At 46.8% G+C, this 23,954-nt stretch overlaps 1 protein-coding gene across 1 annotated transcript; it reads left to right on the top strand.

The window, feature by feature from the left end:
• Nucleotides 1-5,081: 5,081 nt before the first annotated feature.
• LOC142574479 (sodium-dependent low-affinity dicarboxylate transporter 1-like) lies at nt 5,082-23,130 on the top strand. Its single transcript, XM_075683543.1, has 11 exons — nt 5,082-5,252; nt 6,277-6,565; nt 10,173-10,209; nt 11,923-12,042; nt 12,999-13,115; nt 13,982-14,056; nt 14,612-14,719; nt 16,603-16,786; nt 18,403-18,561; nt 20,718-20,855; nt 22,933-23,130. Exons 1-11 carry the CDS (start codon nt 5,082-5,084, stop codon nt 23,128-23,130), a joined length of 1,596 nt encoding a protein of 531 aa, XP_075539658.1.
• Nucleotides 23,131-23,954: the final 824 nt, after the last annotated feature.

Below are 23,954 nucleotides of genomic sequence, written 5' to 3'. Positions count from 1 at the left end.
TTCTTCATCTTCTTCTCGTGCACGTGCGAGACGTGTCCTGCCTTTTCGTCTTCTGTGAAAAGAATTCGGAGGACAGTCGGTGTTGATTCCTCCCAGCATGACACTATTCAGATGACAGAACCCGAGCATGTAAGGGAAACGAGACTTTCACAGTAGTGCGGCGGCTAGAATTATGCCGCCTTACCACTGTTAAACATATTTTCCCCCGAACGACCACTATACAAACCCTACATAGCTTCTAGTAAGCTAGAGTGTATAATGGTACCATACCTTCTAGCTTGCTAGCACGTATATAGAATGTGTCCCACTTTTGTCTAGCATTGAAGACAGTCAGCCTTGATGTCTAAGAAGGCAACTTCGAGTCTAAGTAATGGAACGCATGTGAAGGACGTATCTGTGACATCACGCCACCTCTCGTCGACAAGAAAAAGCGAAGAGAAGCACATATAATGGCTGCATTAAACATTTCGCGTGTGCGAACCTTAGAAAACAAAAAAGTAGGCCATATTAGGCGCATAAGAAAGCATGATTACGTTTACTTGTGCGCCAGGCGACCTTCTTCTACAGTTTCTATGTATTCTACTCAGCCGCCATTTTGTTTGAGCAGCAAAGTAACCTGCATCGTTTTTTACTTCGATGCGGTCTTTGCACAGCTGTATTTTTGACCGGCTTCGTCAGGATTGGAATGAGCCTTAAGGTGGTCGCTGCCTACTTCGCTCTCATTTGGCCGTCAACGACGAGTATTGGAACGCAGCCATATGCTCATTTCAGCGGCCATGACATGATCCGCGGTTTAAGGTGGTGTACTGTGTAAACCAGTTAGCCGCTAGCTATAATATGTAGGCGAAAAAGGGAGAAATAAATAAACTGACTAGTGCTGTGGGATTTTCTGTGCTTGTCGCTATCATTCTCCGTCCAAATTATCAGTAGCCTGAATCATTGAGGGATTATTTGCTTATTTTGAAAGATCTTCTAATTATATGTTCATGTGATCTAATCACACAATAACGCAAGGTTGTTTTGTTTTCAGTGTTTTTGTGCTTTTGCAACGCTAATTTTTATATTGGTAATTTTGATTGCGTTTTTGTATTTTTCTAGTCGCTCAATTTCTTGGCCATTCCTTAATGCGGGTACCTGCCATGTTTGAGGCTAAGCATTACTATTAACAAAGCTTTATTATGATGATGGCTTCAAAGATTGTGACATATAGCTGCTCAGTTAATCAAGCACAAAATTAATCATTCATACTTTATTGTGATATCAACAGTATTTATACATAAGAAAAATGCGAAAATTGAGATCTTGATGTTGCAAAACACTGGCTGGATCTCCTGTAATAATGCAATAGGTAAATGACATAGGGAACAATTGAGACACTTGTTTCACGATGTTAGCAGTCACAATAACATCATTAAAATTTAATGGGCTCATATGAAAATCATCACGAAAAACAAAACTAAATAATATTGAAACAAAGTAGTTGTTTATAGAATGAAAACAATGTTAGCTTTCACTTAAATACATGATTAGGCATTACTTTTTCAATTTCTTGTGTGAGGGAATTCCATGCTAGCAATGATAAAAAATAGTGTGAAGATTTTCTTCTGTGTAACCGCTGTAGCTATCCTTGAATATCTGTATTACTTCCAGGTGGATGTCAGCATTCCCTCTCCATGAATACGATGGATTGATGAATCAAATAAATAATTATTCAGGGTTATCGTTTGAAAGCAACACCGCATGATTCATGGGTTCACGCGAAGAGCCGTAGGGGAAGGCTTCGGATTAAATTTGACAACTTAGCATTCTCAAATCTGCACCCAAAATACAAGAGAGCATTTTAATGCGATCAGCATTCCTTGAAAACTTCACACAGTCTGCGGTATGTGAGACTGTTTTCTGCTAACTCTTTCACGCCATCTTGGGTCGATCGCTGGGAACTCTACGGTGTAATACGTAGAGCGTCGGGCAGCAGTGCACCAACCGAGTGCGAAACATGCAGTTGGACCAACCTGGGTCACTGTGTATGGGACACAGGGCGTGTGCCGCTCTTCAAATAAAAATGTTTCACGTCAATCTTGGTCATTGGGTACATGTGACGTACTTCACTAAGCCTCTTGATGCCAACTTGGCTCACTGTGACTTCATTACGTAACGCATAAACATCATAACATATAAAACATAAAATCACAAATTACGCGCAAATCATAAGGTAGTCCCACTGACGTCGCCTATCATCGCCAAAGATTCTCTTGAATTGGGTTGCACCACCGCGCCGCGTGTGGCCAGTGCGATCGGGAGTCGAACCCGCGGCCTTGTGCCCAAACAGGCTGAGGAACGAAGTTGGAAGTGCTTATTGGCTTTTTGTCTAGTCCTTCAGCCACGTTTCCGTGGCGTGGCAGGTGCGTGCCACAGACAAAGCGAACGATGAAGGAGCGCATGCGCCAGCCAGCGCGAGGTAGCAGCTTCGACCAGCACGCGACGGAAGCTCGAGCGAGCAGAAGCAGAACCGGCTGTCCGCTGCCTACGCCGACGACGCCTTGGATATCTACGTAAGCTGTCATCTCCAAAGGTGAGACATTGCTCCGTTTCCGTTACGCGTTCCCCCGCTTGACATAGCCAGCTGGTTCGGAAGATGTCGAGAGAGAACGTAATTAAACGCGATTCCGGCCTGACCTGCAAACGGCGAGGGACGATATGAGAGAGCTATGTATCATTCGGAGAACGCCTAAGCAGTGTTGAAACCGATATGAGTGAAACGCACGATCTTATGGGAAAATAGCCCTTGGTGTGACGAGTTAGGTTTATAAAATGGAGCAATACGCCGAGGCGGTCGGGTGAAGATTGAAATCGCATCGGTCCCGCAAGCCTAATTTGGTGTCCCCTTAAGAGTGGACAGTACTGTAACATTGCAATTTAGTGCACGCTTCACATGCGAAGCCTCGTTTGTTTCTGGACACTTAGTTCCGTCACACTCGCATACAGTACGTTGGAGAGCGAGGGGGGCTGCCTATCAGCGGGCCAAATTTTATAAGGCTTGTCTGGTGGTAGCGATGGGGGTTTCTCCTTTTCATTATACATGTAACTGTAAGACCATTTCTCCAGCACCATTTATGAAAAAAATAACCCTATTATGATAACGTTTTTATTTTCTTCTCCGTTTTAGTGGTGGGTGAGGGGCGGACAAGAACGCGCCCGGCAAGTTAGTAAATTTTTATGGGAGAGTGTAACGCTAGTCTGCAGTTTGCTGTAAAGCTCAGGGGAGGCATGACAGGTAAAATGTTAGGAGCTCTGCATTTTTCCTATTTTGCCTCCAAATGTGTGCAAAACCGCGCTGATGATTGAGATAAGAGAAGCGAGAACTTAAATAAATCAGTTGGTAATTCTTAGCATACAGGTTAAATACTTAAGCGATTTTTGACATCCCACGCTTACATGCCGGATGTCTCCAACCCAACTACAACCCCGTTCATCGCTTGCCTCTCTGCTCTCTCGCATAGCACGCACCGAGACAGACCGCGAAGCATGATGCGCCGCAAGGAGGTTGCGGCGGCCGCTTCCCAGGGCGAGGGCGAACACCACCGCGAAGTGAGCAAACACAGCAACACGTTTGGCTTCATGAAGCTCGCCATCGGATACATGACGCCCTTCTTCCTGCTGCCCATGGTCTTCGTGTTCGGCACCCAGGCGAGTTCAAACTGTATTTTTCTCAGCGAAAGCTCGATGTTAGTGCGGGCTAAAGGCCACTTGAGACAGCTTGACTGGTTCCCAGCAGACTTTCGCATTGACGAGCGTGCGACAGTCACTTAAACTATGGAATCGAAAATTTCGGGGATCAACACAAGAAATAACGAGCGGAATTTGCAAGGAACAGTTTGCTAACAAATTAACAATATGAAATTCCCCAAGTATTCAATATAACAGCGAAATCCAAATTCATCATTGTAACCTATACACCGTGAATGGCCAGATGTATCGCGTAAACTTCGCAGTCGTGATTATCACTGTTCCATTATTTCTTTTTGCGCTAGCGTTAGGGCACGACACTAGGACGTACAGAGACACGAACACGATGAAAGGAGACTGAATGAGCGAACCGCAAGCTAGCTGTCCTTGTACTGTTACGCAGAATTAACACCGCTGTCCATGTCCTTGTATCCGACAATCTAGTAAATGTGTCAATGTCTTTGCGCGCTCGCGCTATCACAAGAATCGGGAGATTTTACGAACTAGACCCGTTTCAAGCGTTGTTGGTTAATACCGAGCTGAAACTAGGCCTTCAGAAAAGTTCTTTAGAACTTGACCGGACACGCAACTTATTTCTCCTCATGAGTTTTGTGGACGATCTCAAGGCGATGATCGAGTCGTGATAGGAAAGACTGGCATAGCAAAGGTAGTATGCAAACTTATAGGAAAACAGTATGAAGCGTTGTAGCTTTGTGCTGCATAGAACGCTGCGCTGGACGTTTTCTTCGAGAACAAACCTTCGCAACTGGTGAAAACTTCGTTCTGGTCCTGCAGTCGGTAACAAGTGACCAACATCTTACCGAGGAAGACGCTCAGTAGCTGAGCTAGGCAGGAGGAGTGGAGACAAATTAATAATAATAGTTTCGAGTTGCTTTCTATTAACTCGCCTACGCGCGATCAAACGAAAGCCTCGTGGATAGCTCAGCTTGCAAAGAATTTGCCCTTGAAAAATGGTGCCACCTACTTAAGTCCCTCGAGCAGGACGTATACTAAAGCTGCGAAGATTTCTTTTTGGGAACCCTTTAAGTTCCTGGTAATTTTCCACGTTGCAATGACGGCATCGCTGTCAGGAAACACGCAAGCTTCAAAACAAGCTCCAAACATCTTATAACGTGTCATTGCTAGGAATACTTCTCAGTTGTAAGCTTTATCACCTCTTTGAAGTCGTCTATGACGTGCAGCTTCATTCTGGGCCTAAAAGAAGCATTTGCGTACAACTCTATCTCTAGAAGACGCTTGACTCTTGACCTAGCATTTGTGTCACCGTAGCCAAGCGAATAATAAGAAACGCGAGTTAATAAATAGTCAATTTCTATAGCTCGGCAATATTTGGCATGTTCGTGCACACCGTGCAGCCCATCAAGTGCATCTACATCATGACGGTGATGATCATGCTGTGGATCTTCGAGCCGGTGCCGTACCAGATCACCTCGTTCTTCCCGCTTATAATGGGGCCGATGCTGAACCTGACCACCACCAGATACCTGGCCAAGTACTACTTCAACGTGAGCTGCATGTCTTTCTTTTGCCGTGGCTGGCTAAGAAACTGCGGAACATGTGCGCGGCACTTAAACAGCTCTTGCAAACACTAACCTTAGTCAACCTATTGTAACCTTTCTGTTTTGTTGTTACCTGCTCCGCTTAGCCTCTCGGTGATAACTGAAATGCGCTTGCGCAGAATGCACAACCAGAGAGCTGGTCAAGATCAGTGTATATGTAGTTTAGCAGAATGCGTTGTTGGGCAAGTTGGTCCATTGTATTTGGAAAGATTGGATGCGCTTTGTAGACGATCGTCTACAAAGCGCATCCAATCTTTCCAAATTCAGTGTATATGTTGCACCCTAACCTTTTGAAGCTGAGCTAGAATCCCTCCCGCTTTGTAGCCCTTCACTCTCCCTCCGCTTTCACTCATTAGGAGACTTGGCAACACAGCCGCTTGCATGAATGAATGAATTAATGGTAACTGCGAGGTTGCGCGACAATGTATCCATGTCATCGTAACTAAACAGTGAGTAGAAAAGGATTAACCAGGAAAGTGCCCATGTCAGGCTGGCCAACGTTGGGAAAAAAGACATATCCTTGTCAGAGGCGGCCTTGTCATAGTTGTCAAGTTAGCCTTTTCGGGTTGCTGGAGTGTCGTCGCCGGCGGTCGCTGGCTGTGGTGGCGATTTGCAAAAGGGAAAAAGAATACATAATGCTTCTGCATCACGAATGACAAAACTGCCTTTGACAAATACAAAAGAAGGCAAGCGCTTCTCCGCCGCAATGTCCGCCAGCGTACATGATGCTTGTTAACTGGTTAATTTCTTCTCAGTGTGGTTGTATTATCGATATCAGCACACCTACAGCTGGAATCTGCTTTCCATGAATCTATCCTAAAAGCTGCTGTCAACGACTCCTCCACGTGCCCACTTCCATTCGGCGCGCCACCTGTGCGTGAGACGAGCGTCTGTCTAAACTCTCCGCTACCTCATTTACGCTTTCGTGAATCCCAACGCGACGTCAAGGGATGGAAACTCGCTCCCGCAGGAGCCGATCGCCAGCTCTATAGCCGGCCTGACGGTGGCGCTGATCGCACAAAACTGCGGCCTCAACCGGCGCCTGTCGTACAACCTGATCCTGATCGTGGGGCCGCGCGTCAAGTGGCTCATGCTGTCCTTCATGGGCATGGTGTTCTTCTTGTCCATGTTCATCAGCAACGTGGCCGTGACGAGCATGATGATGACCGTGGTGGACACGCTCATCTACGAGATCTCGCAGAGCAAGCTGCGCAAGCGCGTCAACGAGCTGCTCCGCAAGAGGGAGAACCAGGGAGAAGGTACTGCGGGCACTCCCTGGGGCTCTACTCTTCCCGTGGTTTAACTCGCTTTAGTCGAAGAGCAAAATTTTGAACAGCGTGACAAAGAACGAAGAGGCACGGGACAGAGCGCTCGCCGCCAGCACTTTGCGAAGCCTCTTGTCCAACGCCTCTTGTGTTTCATGTTGAAACGCGTACCTGTTTATCTTTATCGGGTGGCCGCGTTTCACAGCCTAACAAATGTTATCGCACAGCGCACGACGCGCCTGCATGTACATACAAGAAGTTTCTCGAAAGTTGTCGGCAGTTCTACCCGCTATACGTCTGTTGTCACCGAACCTTGTGTGATCTGATCGCCTGTACGCGTGGCGCGAATGGTGTAGAACATTATGGAAGGCACGCGGGCCCCAGCGATTGCTCTGGAATCTTCGATGCCTGATGTATAAAAGCCGACGCGCTTAACCCGCTGATCAGACTTTCGACGATTGCCGCTTTCGCAGTTCTTTGTAACTTGCTTTTCAGGGCACAGTTTCGCCCAGTAAAACGCTAGTTTCGTCATTCACAATTTTGCTGCCTTCGTCGCCATCACCACCACGGGACAATATGTGCCTCCGAGATTAGTATATGGTGATTTGAGTTGCTACAGCCAGATGTACTAAGCGTTTCTACTTGTTTCCTGCCCCCTTGTCTGAAGGCTGGTGTGCATCGTATGTACCTTCTAGGTGAGCAATCGCGCAAAATTTAATTGTGGTAGCAACTTCTATATAGTATTTGCACTGGTTCGTGTAGGTTTGTGTATAAAGACCCTAGATATGCGATCCCGCAAAGTTGTCCTGGCTATAGAAGTATACACATGGGTTCAGTTAAATTTTTAAGCTTCTTGCGTGTCACCTTTCTAATCACGCGAAAAAGAAATGTTAAATGTGGGAAAGTACGCAAAGCTGTGCGCCAAGAATCTTGGAGGCAGCAGCCGTCATTTGCCGAAAGCATGATAGATGGTGTCACAATACGGCGCCACAGAAAACACTGAAGGAGACCTACATTACACCGGGAGACCTACAACACCGAGAGACCTACATTATACCTGCGGCATTGAAAAAGACAAGTCCACTTGTCGAAACGTTGGCTCCAGCTTTCACTTTGTTCTCGCTTTGCTCACCGTCTTGAATTTCCATCTTCCGCCTTACTTCTGTTTTGCCTTATACGTGCGACTTGTAGTTCGAGTTCGTCAACAAGCACCTCTAGCGCCAACTGGTGAGCGATAGCACTTTGGTCAACGGCAGGCTCGAACTTGCTATGGCAATTATTTTCCGTCGTACTTTTATGCTAAGAGCCTAAGGCTGTGCCTGAATACTGAGAAGTGAAACTGCAAATTTTGCGCACACTTGCAGCCTTTTACTGGCTTTCTGCTGCTTATTAGAACCTAAGTTTAGTACCCTTTATTTGTGCCTGATTAATTTTTGTCACTAGATACTCGACCACATTGCAATACTCGTATCAGCATGTTATGCCTTAAAGGCAAGCTGAAACGGTTTTCAATTTCCATGAATTGCTGGGAGTGGGAAGAACAGACCTAATAATTTACGGTTCCGAAATTTTTTCTTCGTTTTGTTAATATAAGGGGCGGAAATCGCTTTCTAAATCACCCCCGCGGACACGCCCCCATTGCTTCCTGGAGCGCCGGGTGAGGCGGTTGCCAGAGGAGAGAACCGGCGAGAGTGACGTCATTCGCGGGGGCCGAGCTGCCGGACTGACGTGCTGGCATGTGCTGGCATGCCTCTTTCCGTCCTGCGCTTTACTGAACGGCGCTACGAGAGATCTGCCGCCGCCGGCGCTCACGTTTGTTTTCTTTTGCGATTTTCGTAAATTGTTCTTTACGTCTGTGCTGCGTGAGTGCCTACAGCCAAGGGCGCCCAACATGCCCTCGTTCTGTGCACCATTCGGCTGCGCGAACACAGGCGGGCGAGACGATGTGGTGTTTCACAGCTTCCCGAAGGACAAGAAGCAGCGCAGTGGGTCCGTGCGGTGAGGAGAGATAAGTTCGTGCCGACGAAATCAACTGTGCTGTGCTCGGACCATTTCCGTGATAGCTGGATAGCCTTACGACAAATGCGGAAACGTGTTGTTGCTAGCGTTGCCATACTCCGCTTCATACATCAGTTGCAACGCTGTGGAGGCTTGAGACACTTCTTGCAGTGGCTGCCTTCGCACTTAGAAAAAGTTCGGTGTTTCTTGACCCGATTTTTGAGAAAATTTTCCATATAGAAGCTCAGTTCTGAATGAAAAAAAAGAGAATTTACCCATAGAAACAATCCGTGTACTTAAACGGCTGTTAACACGTTCTTTTAAATCAATTTTCTTTTCGGCATTTTTAATTGCAGCCCGTCGCGTGCATGCTTCACGTGCATGCACGCGCGAGCAAACGCCGCTGACACGCTGCGAAGCATAGACGGAAACGCGCGCAGTAATAAATTTTGGTGACCAGACTTCGTGCGTAGCTTCCACAGCGTTGCACCTGAGGTATGAAATGGAGTATAGGCTTGCCTAGTGACATTCGACGTACGGTTGCAGTTATCGTGTTTACCACACGGCGGTGATAAACCGCCTAATATCTTTATGTCAACACTAGCATGGAGCACGCATATCGATTCTTGATCGAGCCACAATCGAAAAGTCGTCGAACCATAGTCTGAATACTGCACATATAATCGCCCTGCAGGGCCATCTCGATCTGGACGTGTATGATAAGCAACTTCCATGACTGTACCTCGCAGCACTGCATGTGCGCGCTTTGAAACACGGCACTTATGTTCGCGATCGTGTATCAACACTAAAAAAACCACGGGACTTTAGACAAGCAGCGGCAAGGTGCTTGACATCGCGGAATTGCACCCGTGTTTACAATCTAATGAGAAATTAGTGCATCGGCATTCTTCCAGCAGTAAGTTCCCAGTGACACTTTAGCGCATTTTTTCTCCCGTCATTGGAACGTTCAGCTACATGAAAAAAAAAACATACGTACCAGCTAATATTTCCAACGCGCGAGAAGGTGCACACATCGCTCTCGCTGTTGGCCCACTCAACATCGTCGTTGCCGCCGTTGCCGCCGTCGTTTTCCCTATCGGCTGTCGGTTCGAACAGGTACGGCGAAAACACAAGCTGTTGGTGAAGGCGAGATCATTCCATAATGGTTACAACTCATCTATGAAGCCAGAACAGAAAAGCGTGCTACGCTCTGAAACGGTGGCGCCGACCGGCGACTGCCACGAATGACGTCACAGCGGCACCGACCAATCACGGGCAACAGCGGCGTTCGCGCGATGCCCTGAGGCGCTGGTGCGCGTTTTCTTGAAAATACAGCAGCTTGCGTTTATTTCCGCCCTTTTTGAACCAGATATTCGTGCTCAGGGGACTCAAAACTGTAGAATGCCGCAGAGAACTCATTTTTTTCGAAAACTGTTTCAGCTTCCCTTTAAGAAAGGCGTTGTACAAGGCGAAATCATTACGTTGGGATAATTTGACGGCTTTGTAACTTCAAATAGTGCGAGAAAAAGTTATCGTGTTTCTTCCTTTCTTTCTTTTTATTAATTGCCTTAACAGTCTTATCCTTTCTTCATTATTATTTCAGAGCCTGACTACGAAGAGGTCGTCCACATCGAATCTGTGTAGGTTATGAACAAAGTTCGTCCTTAAATTGGCTCGCGTAGGTTCTCGTGGTTGCAGGTTTTGCACTGGACTATGCCTGATACTTGAAACGTTCCCGTCAAAAAAATAAATTTAGGATATCTAAAATGGCTAATAACGTATGCACTAGCGACGTTACACCAGGCTAGGCGAAGTCCTTATAGATGACACTGACATAGGCCTTTGCATCGCCATGCACTTCAGCATTTAAGAAGACTTCGTAGTTTATTGCTGTAAAGGAGGATCATATTAAGGTGAACAAGAAAACAAATTATGGGGTTTGGCGCGACAAAACCACGATCTGATTAGGAGGCACGCCGTAGTGGGGGACTCCTGAAATTTCCACCAGCTGGTGTTCTTTAACTTGCACCTAAATCTAAGTACACGGTTGTTTTCGCATTTCGCCCCTATCGAAATGCGGCTGCCATGGCCGGGATTTGATCTCACGACCTCGTGCTCAGCAGCCGAAGATCATATTCAGTTATACGATACATGGAAGTCTGCCTTTCCGCCGAGGCACAACGTCCATCTTCTTAGCGTGGTCTATCGTGTCGTATGGCTGAAAAGATGTGCGTTATCCGAGAATCGAATTACACAATTTATCACGATGAACTTAACTGGAATGTATGCCTATAGTGTGTCGATACGGGAATCGGGCACTGTTGCCAGGATGGCGAAAAACCGCCCCGCGTTCTGTCTTCTTCACCATGGAAGTTCTGCCTCCCTTGGACATTGTTTAACTGCGCGAACAAATGGACCACAGAGACAACATGGGACAAGGACGGGCGCAGACCTATGATATGACCTATATGACCTTAAAACTTTTTGTGCGCCAACAAACAGGGACGAAGAATAGGGGCAACACAAGGACAAGCGCTCGTCCTTGTGTTGCCCCTATTCTTCGTCCCTGTTTGTTTGCGCACAAAAAGTTTTAAGATGAATCTGTTCCAACTAGGCCGACTCGCAGTTATGCTATATGACCTATGCCAATAGATGACGCTATTGTAATAATGTTTCTAGGTAGCCTTCACACGCAAGCCTAGCGCTTGAGCGCGTGCGCCCTACGCGTCCCTCGTCCGACGCAGAAGTAGCGTCATCGTAGGCGTCATCGCAGTCCGTTTTACTTGCACAATGTTTACATGCGATATATCCATACTTCATTGAGAATAAATCAAAACTAAGCGTCATCGTCTGCGGCGATGCCACATTTCTGTGCAATTTGTGTGTGCATGTGCCAGCTGTCTTAATCAAACAGCCGTTTGCAACGTTCGCTCCAACAATTATCTGATGACAAAGAGGTGTTGCCGGCTTAATTCGCCTTTGAAGAGTTATGTGATTTTAAATCTGACTGTGTTTTCACGTCAGAGCTGTCAGGAGGGACTTGTCCTGTTTCGTCTAGGCACATTGAAAATGAATGAATAGGGTGCAATTAAGCCCTCGTGCTTAATCTAGCCTTTATTTACTCGTAACGATTGAAATCAACCAAAAACGTGCAACAGGTAGTCTTTTCCAATAGATGTCCAAATCCCCGTCCCAGCAGCGCTTGCCTCTGAGTAACAAAAATGGATCTCGAATACTATGCTTTTGCCGGCTGCAGGCACCGGAAGTGATTGCTGAACCGGAAACACGTCGTGGCCGCCATGTTTTAAGCATTACCTATTGTTAACCTCGCTTTACTCTTTCACCATGCACAGAAAGAGCAAGCAGCTGCGCAAGACTTTTCTGCTCAGCATCGGCTACTCGGCGACGCTCGGAGGCTTCTCGTTCATCACGGGCAACCGCATCAACAACGATATGTCCCACCGAATCAACAGGTGCGAGGCATTGAATAGCTCAACCCAACGTTACTTCACACGCTTTGCTTCGATCATTGCTCTGGACGGGTAGGCTTGGGAATTACCATTCAGAGGACTGAGGTAATACTGAATAGCCTAATAACAAAAGAAGCTCTCATGATTGGCAGTCTGTAGAAGCTGCGCAAGGCTAGAATCATTTAGGCCGAGTTGACATACCGGATCTCCATCACGAAAAGTATGTTCGAAGCGAGCAAAAATAAGTTGGAGCGTCGAATGTCAGCCGCTGTCAGGTCATGACCGACAGCTTATTGATATTCTTTGAAAAATAAGAGCGTCGGAACAGTGCACTCTGCCATAGTAAGCTATGCGGCTTAAACCTATAACGAGGAAGCTTGAGAAACGTAAGACCCAATCAACGATCGATGGAACGAAAAATGATGCGCGTGTAAGGTAAAAACGAACTTGTGTAGCTGATATTCTGAGATTAAGAGAAAGGAACACGTGCGGGTTGATCAAGTAGTAACTCAGCAGTGTAACCGCTGAGTTACAGAAAGGGAAAGCACGCCCGAGGAAGGCAATAGGATAAGGAGGTGTGACGAGATTAGAAATCTTCCAGTCAGTGGGCGGAATCAGTTGACGCAAGACATGGGCGATTAGAGATTGCTGAGAGACGCGTTCGCCCTGCATTAGTCGTACCATAGCATGGCGGTCCTGATGATGTACTGCGCAACTTCATTTCTCCGTTCTGAGACCCTTAGTGTAGCCATAAAGCTCCCTTGTACGACGAAACATGAATATTTCATTGCCAAGCTCTCAGCCTCTGCGTTCCACTTGGCAGATTTTCAATATAAAGAGAGAGTGAAAGGCTATTGGACTTGGAAGTCAGACGTCGCTTGTTGCATTCTCGTGCTTGTTGTGCATCTCTTGCGCCACGACGTCGTCAGTCATGCTCGCGTCACTCTCGACTTCCGCAGGGATGCACGAGACCAACTGATGACACCAACGACGTGGGCGCTCTACTGCTTTCCCGTGGGCATGATCTCCATGCTCATGGGATGGGTGTTCCTGTACACCGTTTACCTCAAGGAGTAGTAAGTGAACCGTCTTATTGTTTTGTTTTTAGATTATTAGTATGCCTGGTAGCCCCCCGATACAGTACAAGCTTGCCCACAGTGCATGCTATACCCACGAAATCAGTACAAATTAACACACTCTGTACCTGCAATACCACACTCTTCCAAGCTCCGAAACATTGTTCCCTAGAGACGCCAACATCGAAAGAAGTTTCTTTCCGCCATGGTGGTGGTGGTGGTGGTGGTAGAAACATTTTATTCAAGAAGTTAATAGGAGAGTTGCTTGCTGTGCGCCTGAGTGGCAGCCCCTATTCCGGGACGCCATTGGAGATGGCCGCTGCCCGGGCGCGCGCCATCAAGGAACGTTGAGCTTCCAAGGTAGAGCAGCCGAGCAGGTACTCCTCCCAAGCCTCTCTAGTAGGGATGGGGAAAGGGGACGAAAAGGAAAGTGGAGTGGCGGGGCACGAAGCCATGGCGTCGCTAGAGTGAAGCAACACAATTGGCTGGCGCTTCGATAGAAATTTTATCTGAGCTCTACAGCAGGGTTTGCCGCTGCATTCTCAGGCTGTCGCCTGCCATACAGCTGAAGTCCGCGAAATATTCGGCTTTGAGAGCTGCTGTGAAAACGCTTTCTTATGTCTGTTTTATCTACAAAAGCTCCGATACATTATCGATATATGCTATCAGCTATAAATCAGCACAGAGGGATACTCATGCAGATATATTCGTGCAGGAGCTTATGTTCCGAACTTGCGTCCTAGTGTTACGAGGGAGGTTACGAGGGAACTTATAGAGTAGCGCATAAATCCTGACGTCATTCGGCGTGGATATGCGATAAGTCACGCCAGCTCGAGCTTGTCATTTGCTGGCACTCTTTGTTTCAGTGAGCAACAGTCCCGACTCGACATTAGAGAAGTCAAAGAAGTCGTCCGGGACAAACTTCAAAACATGCCTCGGACGTAAGTGTAAAAACTCCCTGTTCGTGTATAAGCTCCCTATAATAGGGAATAAAACATTCAGGGCACGCATCCACAATATTGCTTCTATTACTATAGGAGCATTTCTTTGTTGGCTGCATTTCCGACGTCCACTGCTTATTACACAAATCGGCGTGACATCTAGAAAATAGCTAGGGCAATGACAAAATTCTGGTGGTACATGCGTCAGAGCAAATGCGTGAGCCCTGGCCCAGGGTCCAAATTTGCGAGGCATTTGCCCCGAGGATCATCCGATTTACTGTGAGGATCAGCCAATAGAAAGAGCGAGCACAAGGATAGTGAATGCGACAGGTGAAATTGCAAATACTAGCTCTTACGAGCGAAAAGATCGGAATATTTCCTCAGGGACCGTTTTCACAAAATAGTTGGTTCGATAGATTTGCTTGTAAGAGCAAATGCCAGCCACTTTGTATATTCGACATATTAACGAACGCGGTCGAGCTATTGGCACTCAGAGAAATGATAACGGCTTTGGGAATTCAGGCCTTGATCTTGTGTTTGTGTCTGTGTGTGCAGGCACGCCGAAGTGCTGTCGACGTTCCTCTTCTGCCTGTGCCTCTTTCTTTGGGCGACCAAGAGACCCGTAATCATTCCTGGATGGTCCGACATGCTTGGACTAGAAGAGTCAGTGAATAACCAGCTACCTTTGTTTATTCGGTATTAAAAGAAAGAATGGTGGCATTACTGTTCAAGCATATCTACTCAATATCGTGACGCAGTTTTGTAAAGCTGGGTGAAAGCTGAATTGTAGCAATTTTAAATATAGACACTGAACATATGATGGCAATGTGTCAGTGGCGCTCAACTTGTAGCCAACATGGAAATTCCGAGAGGTATTGTGGATTTATAACGTTCTTCGAGCGTAAAGATATCTGGAACGAAGGTGTGCCGGGCGATATATATATATATATATATATATATATATATATATATATATATATATATATATATATATATATATATATATATATATATATATATAACGCCCGGCACACCTTCGTTCCAGATATCTTTACGCTCGAAGAACGTTATAAATCCACAATACCTCCCGGAATTGCACTAACGCAAGTGCTTATATCTGAAAAACATTTGAATAATATATAATTTGAATTATATATATATATATAATTATTCAAATGTTTTTCAGATATAAGCACTTGCGTTAGTGTGCCCACCAACCGAATGTAATCGCACCGATGCCGGGTCTTTAAAGTTGGATGAAAGAATTTTCCGTACTTGCACTGCTTTCCAGTCGTTAACCTAGCCCACCTTGCACAATTTGCCGCTGTTAACATAAAAAAAATTGCAGAGTCTCTTAAGATCTCTCTTAAGAGATGAATGACGAAAGCCTACTATTCCTCCTCTTATCATTCGCTTCCTTCTCTTTGCCTCTTCTTTTCTCTTCTTTCTTTCCCTCTTTCTCTTCTTTGTCTTTCTCTTTCCTTCTATTCACCTATTTCTTCTTTCTTCGTTCCTTCTGTTTCTTTCTTTCTCTTTTCCTTCTTATGTTTGCCTCTTTCTCTTTACCCGTTTCTGTTTTCTTCTTATATTACCCATTACGAGCCATTTCAGTCATTATTAGTCATTAATGCTCACTACTAAGCATTTTAGTCATTTGTAATCGTAGTCAGCACAAGCCATCGTTAGACATGTTGGTCATATCGTCGTCATCAGTAGTCATTACAAGTCATTTCAGTCATTATTAGTCATTACTTGTCCTTACTAAGCATTTTATTCATTTCTAATCAATTGTAGCCGTTATAAGTTCCCAGACATATTGGTCATTTCATAGTCATTACTAGTCATTACAAGTCTTTTCAGTCATTATTAGTCATTACTGCTCACTAGTAAGCATTTTTAGTCATTTGTAATTGTGGTCATTACAAGTCATTAGTAATTTTAGTCATTACTACTCAATCAGTACAAGTCATTAGTAGTAATTATTAGTCATTGCTAGTCCTATTAGCCTCTACCATCTCTATTATAACGTTGTCATTCACTAACTGTCGCTATCAATCTTATTTTTAATCTGTCTTTAATCCGTCTTCAAATAGCGGCATGACGCTTCGGCGGACACTCGCCGTTGTGGGGGGGACTCCGGATTAATTTTGACCCTATGCTCGAGTCACGGGCGTTTGCGCATTTCGCCCCCATCGAAATGAGGCCGCCGCGGCCGGGATGTGATCCCGCGATCTTCTTCTTAGCAGCGCAACACCATTGCAGCAAATCCACCGAGGCGGCTGAAATGACACGCTATGCACACTTGTGTGTAATTCATCGTAGAAACGGTTAGCAGAGCATCGCTTCGGATGCCTAAATCGTGGTGCTAAGCTCTAGCATATGGCGATTAAATAGTCCCCGTTACTGCAATACACCGAGCCAACGGTGACACATCTAATACACGAGCGCTGTTGATGGGGGAGCATAAGTGCGAGGGTCGATTTGTCGAAACACTTGCCGAAGGTAAGAAGCCACTCGAGCCTCGACCCGTTGAATTATGTTTGCAGAAGCTACGTGACTGACTCATCGGTGGGGTTCCTGATCGCCTTAATAGCGTTCATGATTCCCGTGAGGAGTTTCAACTTCTCGCTCGAGCACCGCCTGATGGAGTGGAAGTTCATCCAGAAGAACATGCCTTGGGCAATCATTTTCATCATTGGCGGAGGATCTACGCTCACCGAGGTCATCCGGGTAAGCACGTGCTACCTTGCGTGTTTCTCTTTTAGCACGGTTTTGAAAGCGTAACAACAATCTAAATTATAGGGTTTAATTTAATAATCGTAAAAGCGCAACTAACATAAAAGCTCTTACAATGACCAGATTGCACGAAGCGTTTTAGCAGTAAGTAAATTTGCCTACGAGGTTAAACATCATCGCACTAATTCGATTAGGCGGCCGCACAGTAAGTTGCTAACTAAGCAACGAGCGACACTTAAGAAAAAGAACATGATCGTTAACTCATCACCTTACTGCGCAGAAGCTCACTGTCACTTGTAGAAAGGTTATGAACCGTTGAAATGCTTCGTGTAAGCCGCCCCACACTGCTTCACTATTAGCGTTATTGAACCCCTCGTATCGCCTTATTTATATCGCTCAATGCGCAGCGATGGCCTCGACCTTAGCAGCCCTTATGCCAGGAAGCTGCGTGCGATGGTTTATTGGCGGGTTGCCTGACAACCCACCCCCTCAATTTCATATGTACCACGTGACGCCTGCATCTGAAAGCCTGTACCCATGGAGGAAGGAAACTGAGAGGCCCTACCCCCTCCGCGCGCTAGGAGAAAAGTGTGGAGGAAATGACGTAGTAGGTTCTCCTTGGTTTTGCTGTTTTTTATTTCTTTGTTGTAGTGGCCCCGCCTTTCGGGCCACAATGGCGGCTTTGTTATTGTTCTGTGCGCTCACACGTGTTGCTCCGTAGGTTTCGTACCGTGGCAAAGGCGCCGTGCGGGCAGGTTTGCGTTGGTCTCCGTGTTTTGAGCGCAGTGTTATCTGGACTGTCCGCTACCGGATGTTGCTGTGGCCAGGTGGGACAGGAGGAACTAAAGTTCCTGAAATGAACGCGCATGCAACGCTGTACGCAATGTACCGCGCCACGGCAGTGGCAACGGACGAAGGAATATCCGCGGGAAATTTTGCCCTCTTTGGCGGAATCGTGCTAATGTGCTAACGATTGTTTAGCATTGCGGCGGAGCGCGCGGGTCCGAGCAGCACGGTTGCGCGCAGCACGGCGTGGTTTCGAGAGAAATGTAAACAAGAGAGGAGAGCTGGCCCGATAGGCGGAGCAACGCCATGAGCAACGCCAACTTCCGGCTTCACTTTTGCTTCACAAAAAGTGACGTCGGGCCTCTCCCGAGTTTCCTTCCTCCGTGCCTATACCACATCCACCGCCATGGCTGATAATGGCGCTGAATAACTCTCGCTGGGCTAACCTCCTCCTGCTCTGCACAAGTTCCCAATAACGTTGACGGGAGGACAGCCGCTGCGATAGCTTAATGGGAGTACCGCAAGCGTCATGCGAAATCGCCGGTTTGTCTCCCACCGGCGGGCGACTTGTCTTTTCGTCTACTTTCATTTCCCTCTTCCTTATTTCTACATTTCAACAACAACAAAAATATAGTTAGTTTTCCGCATACTTTTTCTGGCTTCATTTCCTGCTCTGCTTCGCATGGTTGGAACAAAAATGGAGCCTTTCGGTTTACCTTCAGTCTATGCACTGACGGCTTTTTTTCGTCGGTTCGTTGGTGCGTATGCTTAAGACGTTTTTCCGTCCATTCCTTTCCATCCCGCGACGTGCGTGCAACGAGCAGAGCAGCTCGTTGTTCAGCGACGCCGTGAATGCGGCGAGCACGGCGAAGCTCCACCCGGTGGCCAACCTCGTCGTGGCCGTCTTCATGAGCTCCATAATCAGCGAGTTCACCAACGCGGAGATGACGATCCACCAGATACTGGACATCGCCGAGAGGAAGGTGGGCGCAGTCGCCTGACCACCACTGCAGTGGCCCGAGCTGTTTGGCAATTCCATGCAACAGTTGTTCTTGGTCTATTGTGTTCGGTGAAGCCTTTGTAGCGGAAATCAAGAGACACAAAGAGAAAACCCGACACCAGGTGGCGCTGGTGGTTTATTTGCGCTACGGTGGCTTCACCAACACCAGGTGCCGCTAGTGACTTACTTGCGCTACAGTGGCTTCACCAAGTGTAATGCTCTGTAGGAATTTTTACGGACAGCCGCGCATTCTAACGAACACCTCTTTATTGAGAACCGAACATGTTTGACACGGAGGAAACCGTGACCACAATTAAGAAGACAGGCAACAACGGAGCGCTACTACCACTTGGCTTTGTTGCCACCTTGTAGGCAACAATAATATACCAATAACATACCCGACAGGCACGAGAATCCACGAACAAGGAGAAACGGAACAACATACCACGTCGTCTTTAAACTGCCGCGTTCGTGGACCCCACTTCATTGCCGAAAAAAGCAACGGACGTATCACTAATGCACTCATTTTCCGCTTACTTGGTAAAGTAAGCCCTCAATGATTCTCTTGCCGCGGCATTCCTGCGTTTGCTTAGTATTACGATATCGGTTAGCCTTGATTCACATTTGAGATTTAAATAATAATAATAATAATAATAATAATAATAATAATACTTTATTTACAGAGAAATTCCGCCAGCACTAACACATAATAGGCCTGCCAAAGCCGCCTTGGGCTTGAAGGGCAGAGCCGACAGGCAGCGTTTAACACAATGTAATATCGCGGATAACGCAAGATATGCAGAAATATTGTTAGCAGAAACGGACACAAACAGCACTGAGGAAGCTAAAATGAAAACAAACCACGTATCCTACGCTGAAAGGTATCATAACTTAGTATTCTTAATAGAGAGCAAGAAAACATACATCAGGCGTTTGTATATTACTTAACAACCATCAATTGGCCGATTGACAACAGCCAACAAAAAACAATCGAAATAGGAACCAAAAAAGAGACAGGAATATACATATGAGATCTGCAGGGCACTGAAAAAAAAAAAGTACTCTTTTCACGCTCTATTCACACACATCAGTAGGTGTATAATGAAACGAATAAATTAATGTATTTGCTCCAGTACCATAAAGTTATGTAGGGTTTAAATGTACATGAAAGAACCAACCGTGTTAGGGATTAGATTACAGAAGTATATTCATTATCTCCGTTAAGTATAGCTGTTGTCCCGCTAGAGCGTCGTGACTATAGTTCAAAGTAGTGGTTGCAGTTCTTTCCATTCGGTGGCTGATACAGCATCCATGCAACGGACGCATGCGGCTACGCATGCAGTTAGCCTGAGCGAGGCTCTGATTATTGAAAACATTAGGGGAAATGTAGATGTGACTGTGGAGACTGGTTAGAGAATGCTGGCAGCTTAGTTTACATTAATATTTATAAAGTTGAAGACACAGCAGAAAAGTACTAAAATGAAGTTTAGTGGCATGTGCCATCACTCAGTTTTAGGTATCATCATCATCATCATCATCATCATCACCACCACCACCACCACCACGGCCCCATCGTGTGTATTCCGTAGGGTTAGGATGCAGAGTTGTGTGACTGTGCCCGTATTCACAAAAAAACTTCTTACGCAAGAATCTTTTCGTAATATGGAATTCTAGCCTCGATGTTGAACATATCATTGGCGAAGGCGGTCGACCAGTGACAAAGTCCACTCACGAATTAAAAGCTTTGCGATTCGAATAGGCGCTCAATTCTCACGAGCAGCTCCTGCCGCCATTCGACGAGCGCCGCCGCGTGAAACTTTGCTGTTTCGCAGAGAAACCGACTCAACAGCCACGCCGCTCGCGTTTGCTCGCATGCGCTCGCGTATGCCTTCGCTTCAGGACTGCCGACGGCGCCAGCGTCTATAGTTTGCCGCTTCTCGTGCTACGCGTGTGCCGCAACGAATTCGCCTTAGCCGTCGTGTTGTAATTTTTTCTAGCAGTAGAATCGACAACGACACCGATCTGCTCTTCGAGAGAATCGCCAGCGTATTGTATCGCATTTTCGTGTCGCGCTTTTCTCGCAGTTCGAAGAATCAGCGTCATTCATTGCGTCCGTTCACGTGCTTGTCAACTTCGCAGCAAAGGGAAAGCCGGACCAACGCGTTGTACTACATGCTGCCCATGGGTCTCGCCAACAACTTCGCGTTCATCTTGCCCTCGTCAGAGGCATGGAACGCCATCGTCTTCGAGATCGGCGGTCTCTCCGTCATTGATATGGCACGTATTGCCTTGAGCATGCTTATACCTGTATGTACGCGGTGCATAAGCAGCGTTCTTTGTCACAAGAAGATAATTGATTCGTCTACAATCAGTCCTTACTTGAATCCTTACGTTCTAGAGGGCGCAAACACGAAGATGTGAACTTTTATTGACTATTGTGGTAGCAATCTGGGTGGGTCAATTGGTCGAGGTTCATGATCGGAAAGCAGGATAAAGCACTAAAATGTGGCAAGGGAAAAGTGATTTAAGTATGCGTTTCCTTCCCGCGGTTGTGGTTGTAGTCTGTGCTTGTGACACTTGTTTGTAGGGCTCGTGCTCGTAGTTCCTGTGCTTGTGCTTGCGTTTAGATCACTCGTTTGTAGCGCTTGTGTTTGTAGTTATATCTTAAAACCTCATGCCTCTTCCTTCCCACATTCCGGTGATTTGCGCTGTATTTCGGTCGCGCTCAAGACGTGGTGGGCAAATTTTGTAAACAAACTTCGAAAGCAAGCAAAAGAAAATGACCGCCGCATAGCTTGTCACTGCCACGAGGCACTGTGCACAGTAGTGCTTGGTTTGCATGGACTCGCTACTCTGCTGACTCCTTCACTCTACCCGCCGTGGTTGCTTAGTGGCTATGGTGTTGGGCTGCTAAGCACGAGGTCGCGGGATCGAATCCTGGCCACAGCGGCCGCATTTCGATGGGGGCGAAATGCGATAACACCCGTGTACTTAGATTTAGGTGCACGTTAGAGAACCCCAGGTGTTCGAAGTTTCCGGAGTCCCCCACTGCGGCGTGCCTCAAAATCAGAAAGTAATTTTGGCACGTAAAACCCCATAATTTAATTTTAATTTAATTTTTTTTCCTTCACTCTCCTGTGAAATGGCCTTGTCGGAAACGGGGCTCGTAAGAGATCAAATTAAAGCCTACCCAAAACGCTAGACATGTAGTTAGCAAAGGAGACCGACCAATGGTTAAGAGCTTATGTTAATGTGGTTAAGAGTTAATGATTGGAAAGGTCTTGTGGGTTCGGCCTCAGGTTCTGGATGCTCTTTAGAACATCGTCAGCGGTATTTAAACGTGAAGAAAGAGAGTTAACTGAGGGGCCCGATTTTTATTAGCATATCATAAGCAGCCAACAAACACTGACACCAAGGACAACATAGGGGAGATTACTTGTGCTTAATAAAGGAAATAGAGAAACAGTGAATTCATGGAAATTAAAGTGAATGAAGAAAACAACTTGCCACAGGTGGGGAACGATCCCACAACCTTCACATTGTGGGATCGTTCCCCACCTGCGGCAAGTTAAACCCAAAAGGGTGTAAACTGTTTTTAGAGTGTAGGTACGCAGGCGCAAGTAGTAAACAACTACTCAATAAGTGTATCATTTACTGGGATTGAAAGTATGGATATCCCATTTACAGTCCCACTCCAAGAATAGGAATAGTTCAACTCTCACCGTTTCGGGGAGTTAAAAGGAGTGTAATTATGGGGGTCTTCACTCAGTGAGATGGACTTGGACTGGAATTGCAGACCTCACTCTGCAAATCTGGTGTAAATGATACCGCACGCTGGAAAAGGGGACATGCTATAATGTCACATACATTCATGCCCCTAACGCGCATATAGCGGGTGTCCCAGCGAATGTGGAGCAAAAGCAAAGTCTTTTGTGCGGGTGAAATCAACTGTATATTAGCAACCATCTGACGAAGGCTGCAGTACTTTGGTGTTTTATTAACTAATTATTAGCGGTTATTTTACAATATTTTTCATTCAATGCTGCAATGTCAACAGGAGGTTTCCAGAACACGCTTCAAAGGTTACTTTTCGTTGTTTGCGACGCGTCACTGTTTGCGTAGCTTTGTTTTCTGGCGCTTGAGTGAAAGCCCGCCAAACCTTTAAAAAGCCGCCGTGGCCCACCGACTGCGCGCTACAGGGAACTTGTTTTAAATGTGAAAAAAGAAAAACAAATTAAAATTACTAAAGCTAGGACATCCGATATGTGCGTTGTTCGTTGCCGGCAGGTCACGTGACGAGGCTGTCTTGCTCGCGCGCTCCCCTGCTCCCCCTCATCCGCACTCTCTCGCGCAGATCATTCCGGGCCTGTTCATGAAGGCCGTGTCTCTGGTGCTCAGCATGCTGTCGTTCTTCACGACGGGCGTGGTGCTGTTCCACATCAACGAGCACGCGGACAACATGTCGTCCTTCAACGTGGCGCCGCTTCAGAGCAGCCGCCTCAGGGTGCCCGCGGCCGCCCCTTACCGAGGGATGCACAAGTGGCCCTTCTGAGATTTATCGCAGCCGATATACCGTTACGGACATATTGTGCGATTCGCAGTAAAACGGCGCGTTTGCCGCATATTGTTATTGCTTTCAACTGCGCCATACGAGGCTCGTTTCTTCGCTTTGCGCCTGTGCGATTTTCCCCGGGGGTTTCGGCGTGCTTGCAGTCGTGGAGGAAGGAGAGAAACTAGAAGGAGAACATTATGTCACGCAGCCGACTTTCGAAAGCCTGCTCTCCCTTCGCTTTCTCTCTCTGACGTGTTTCCGCGAGTCCGCCCAACATGTGAACTTGCTCTCGGCGAACTCGGCCCCGTATGTGCTTGGGTCTCGGTGGGGTTTTAATCGATGCGCACACTTGTTCGGGTGATTCGCCCATCGCTGTGCGTCCATTTGCTCCCGATACATGCTTGTGTGACTTCGGTCATTTCTTGCAACGTACGCATTTGTTCGTTGCAATGTGCGTGTAGCGGCAGGCGCCCGTTGCAATCGCGCACCCATTGTCTTTCCGGAAAGCTAGGGAGCCTAAATGCAAGCGCTTCCATTTAGGCTTCGTATATAGGGAAAGCATGCACGGAGCGCCGCTAGCATGGCGGCGCAAGGCACAAACAGTGGCATGATCACGTGTCGGGCAGACTGTCTTTAAAGCGAAAGCTTTACTGGCCGCGAACTTGCGATTTGACCGTGGCCGCGCTCCGAGGAGGCACATTACGTCACACCGCGTTCCTTGTCCTTTCGCTCGCCTCCGCTCGCTTCGCCAGCTGCGTCGCATGCCTGATAACATGTCGGAGGATTTAAAAGGAGAGCTCGCGTGCGCCGCAACCACAGTTGAG

The sequence above is a fragment of the Dermacentor variabilis genome, chromosome 3, assembly GCF_050947875.1.
Source record: "Dermacentor variabilis isolate Ectoservices chromosome 3, ASM5094787v1, whole genome shotgun sequence".
Taxonomy (NCBI): domain Eukaryota; kingdom Metazoa; phylum Arthropoda; class Arachnida; order Ixodida; family Ixodidae; genus Dermacentor; species Dermacentor variabilis.
The sequence above is the reverse complement of the archived record's forward strand: the minus strand, read 5'-3'. Positions and strand labels throughout refer to the sequence as shown.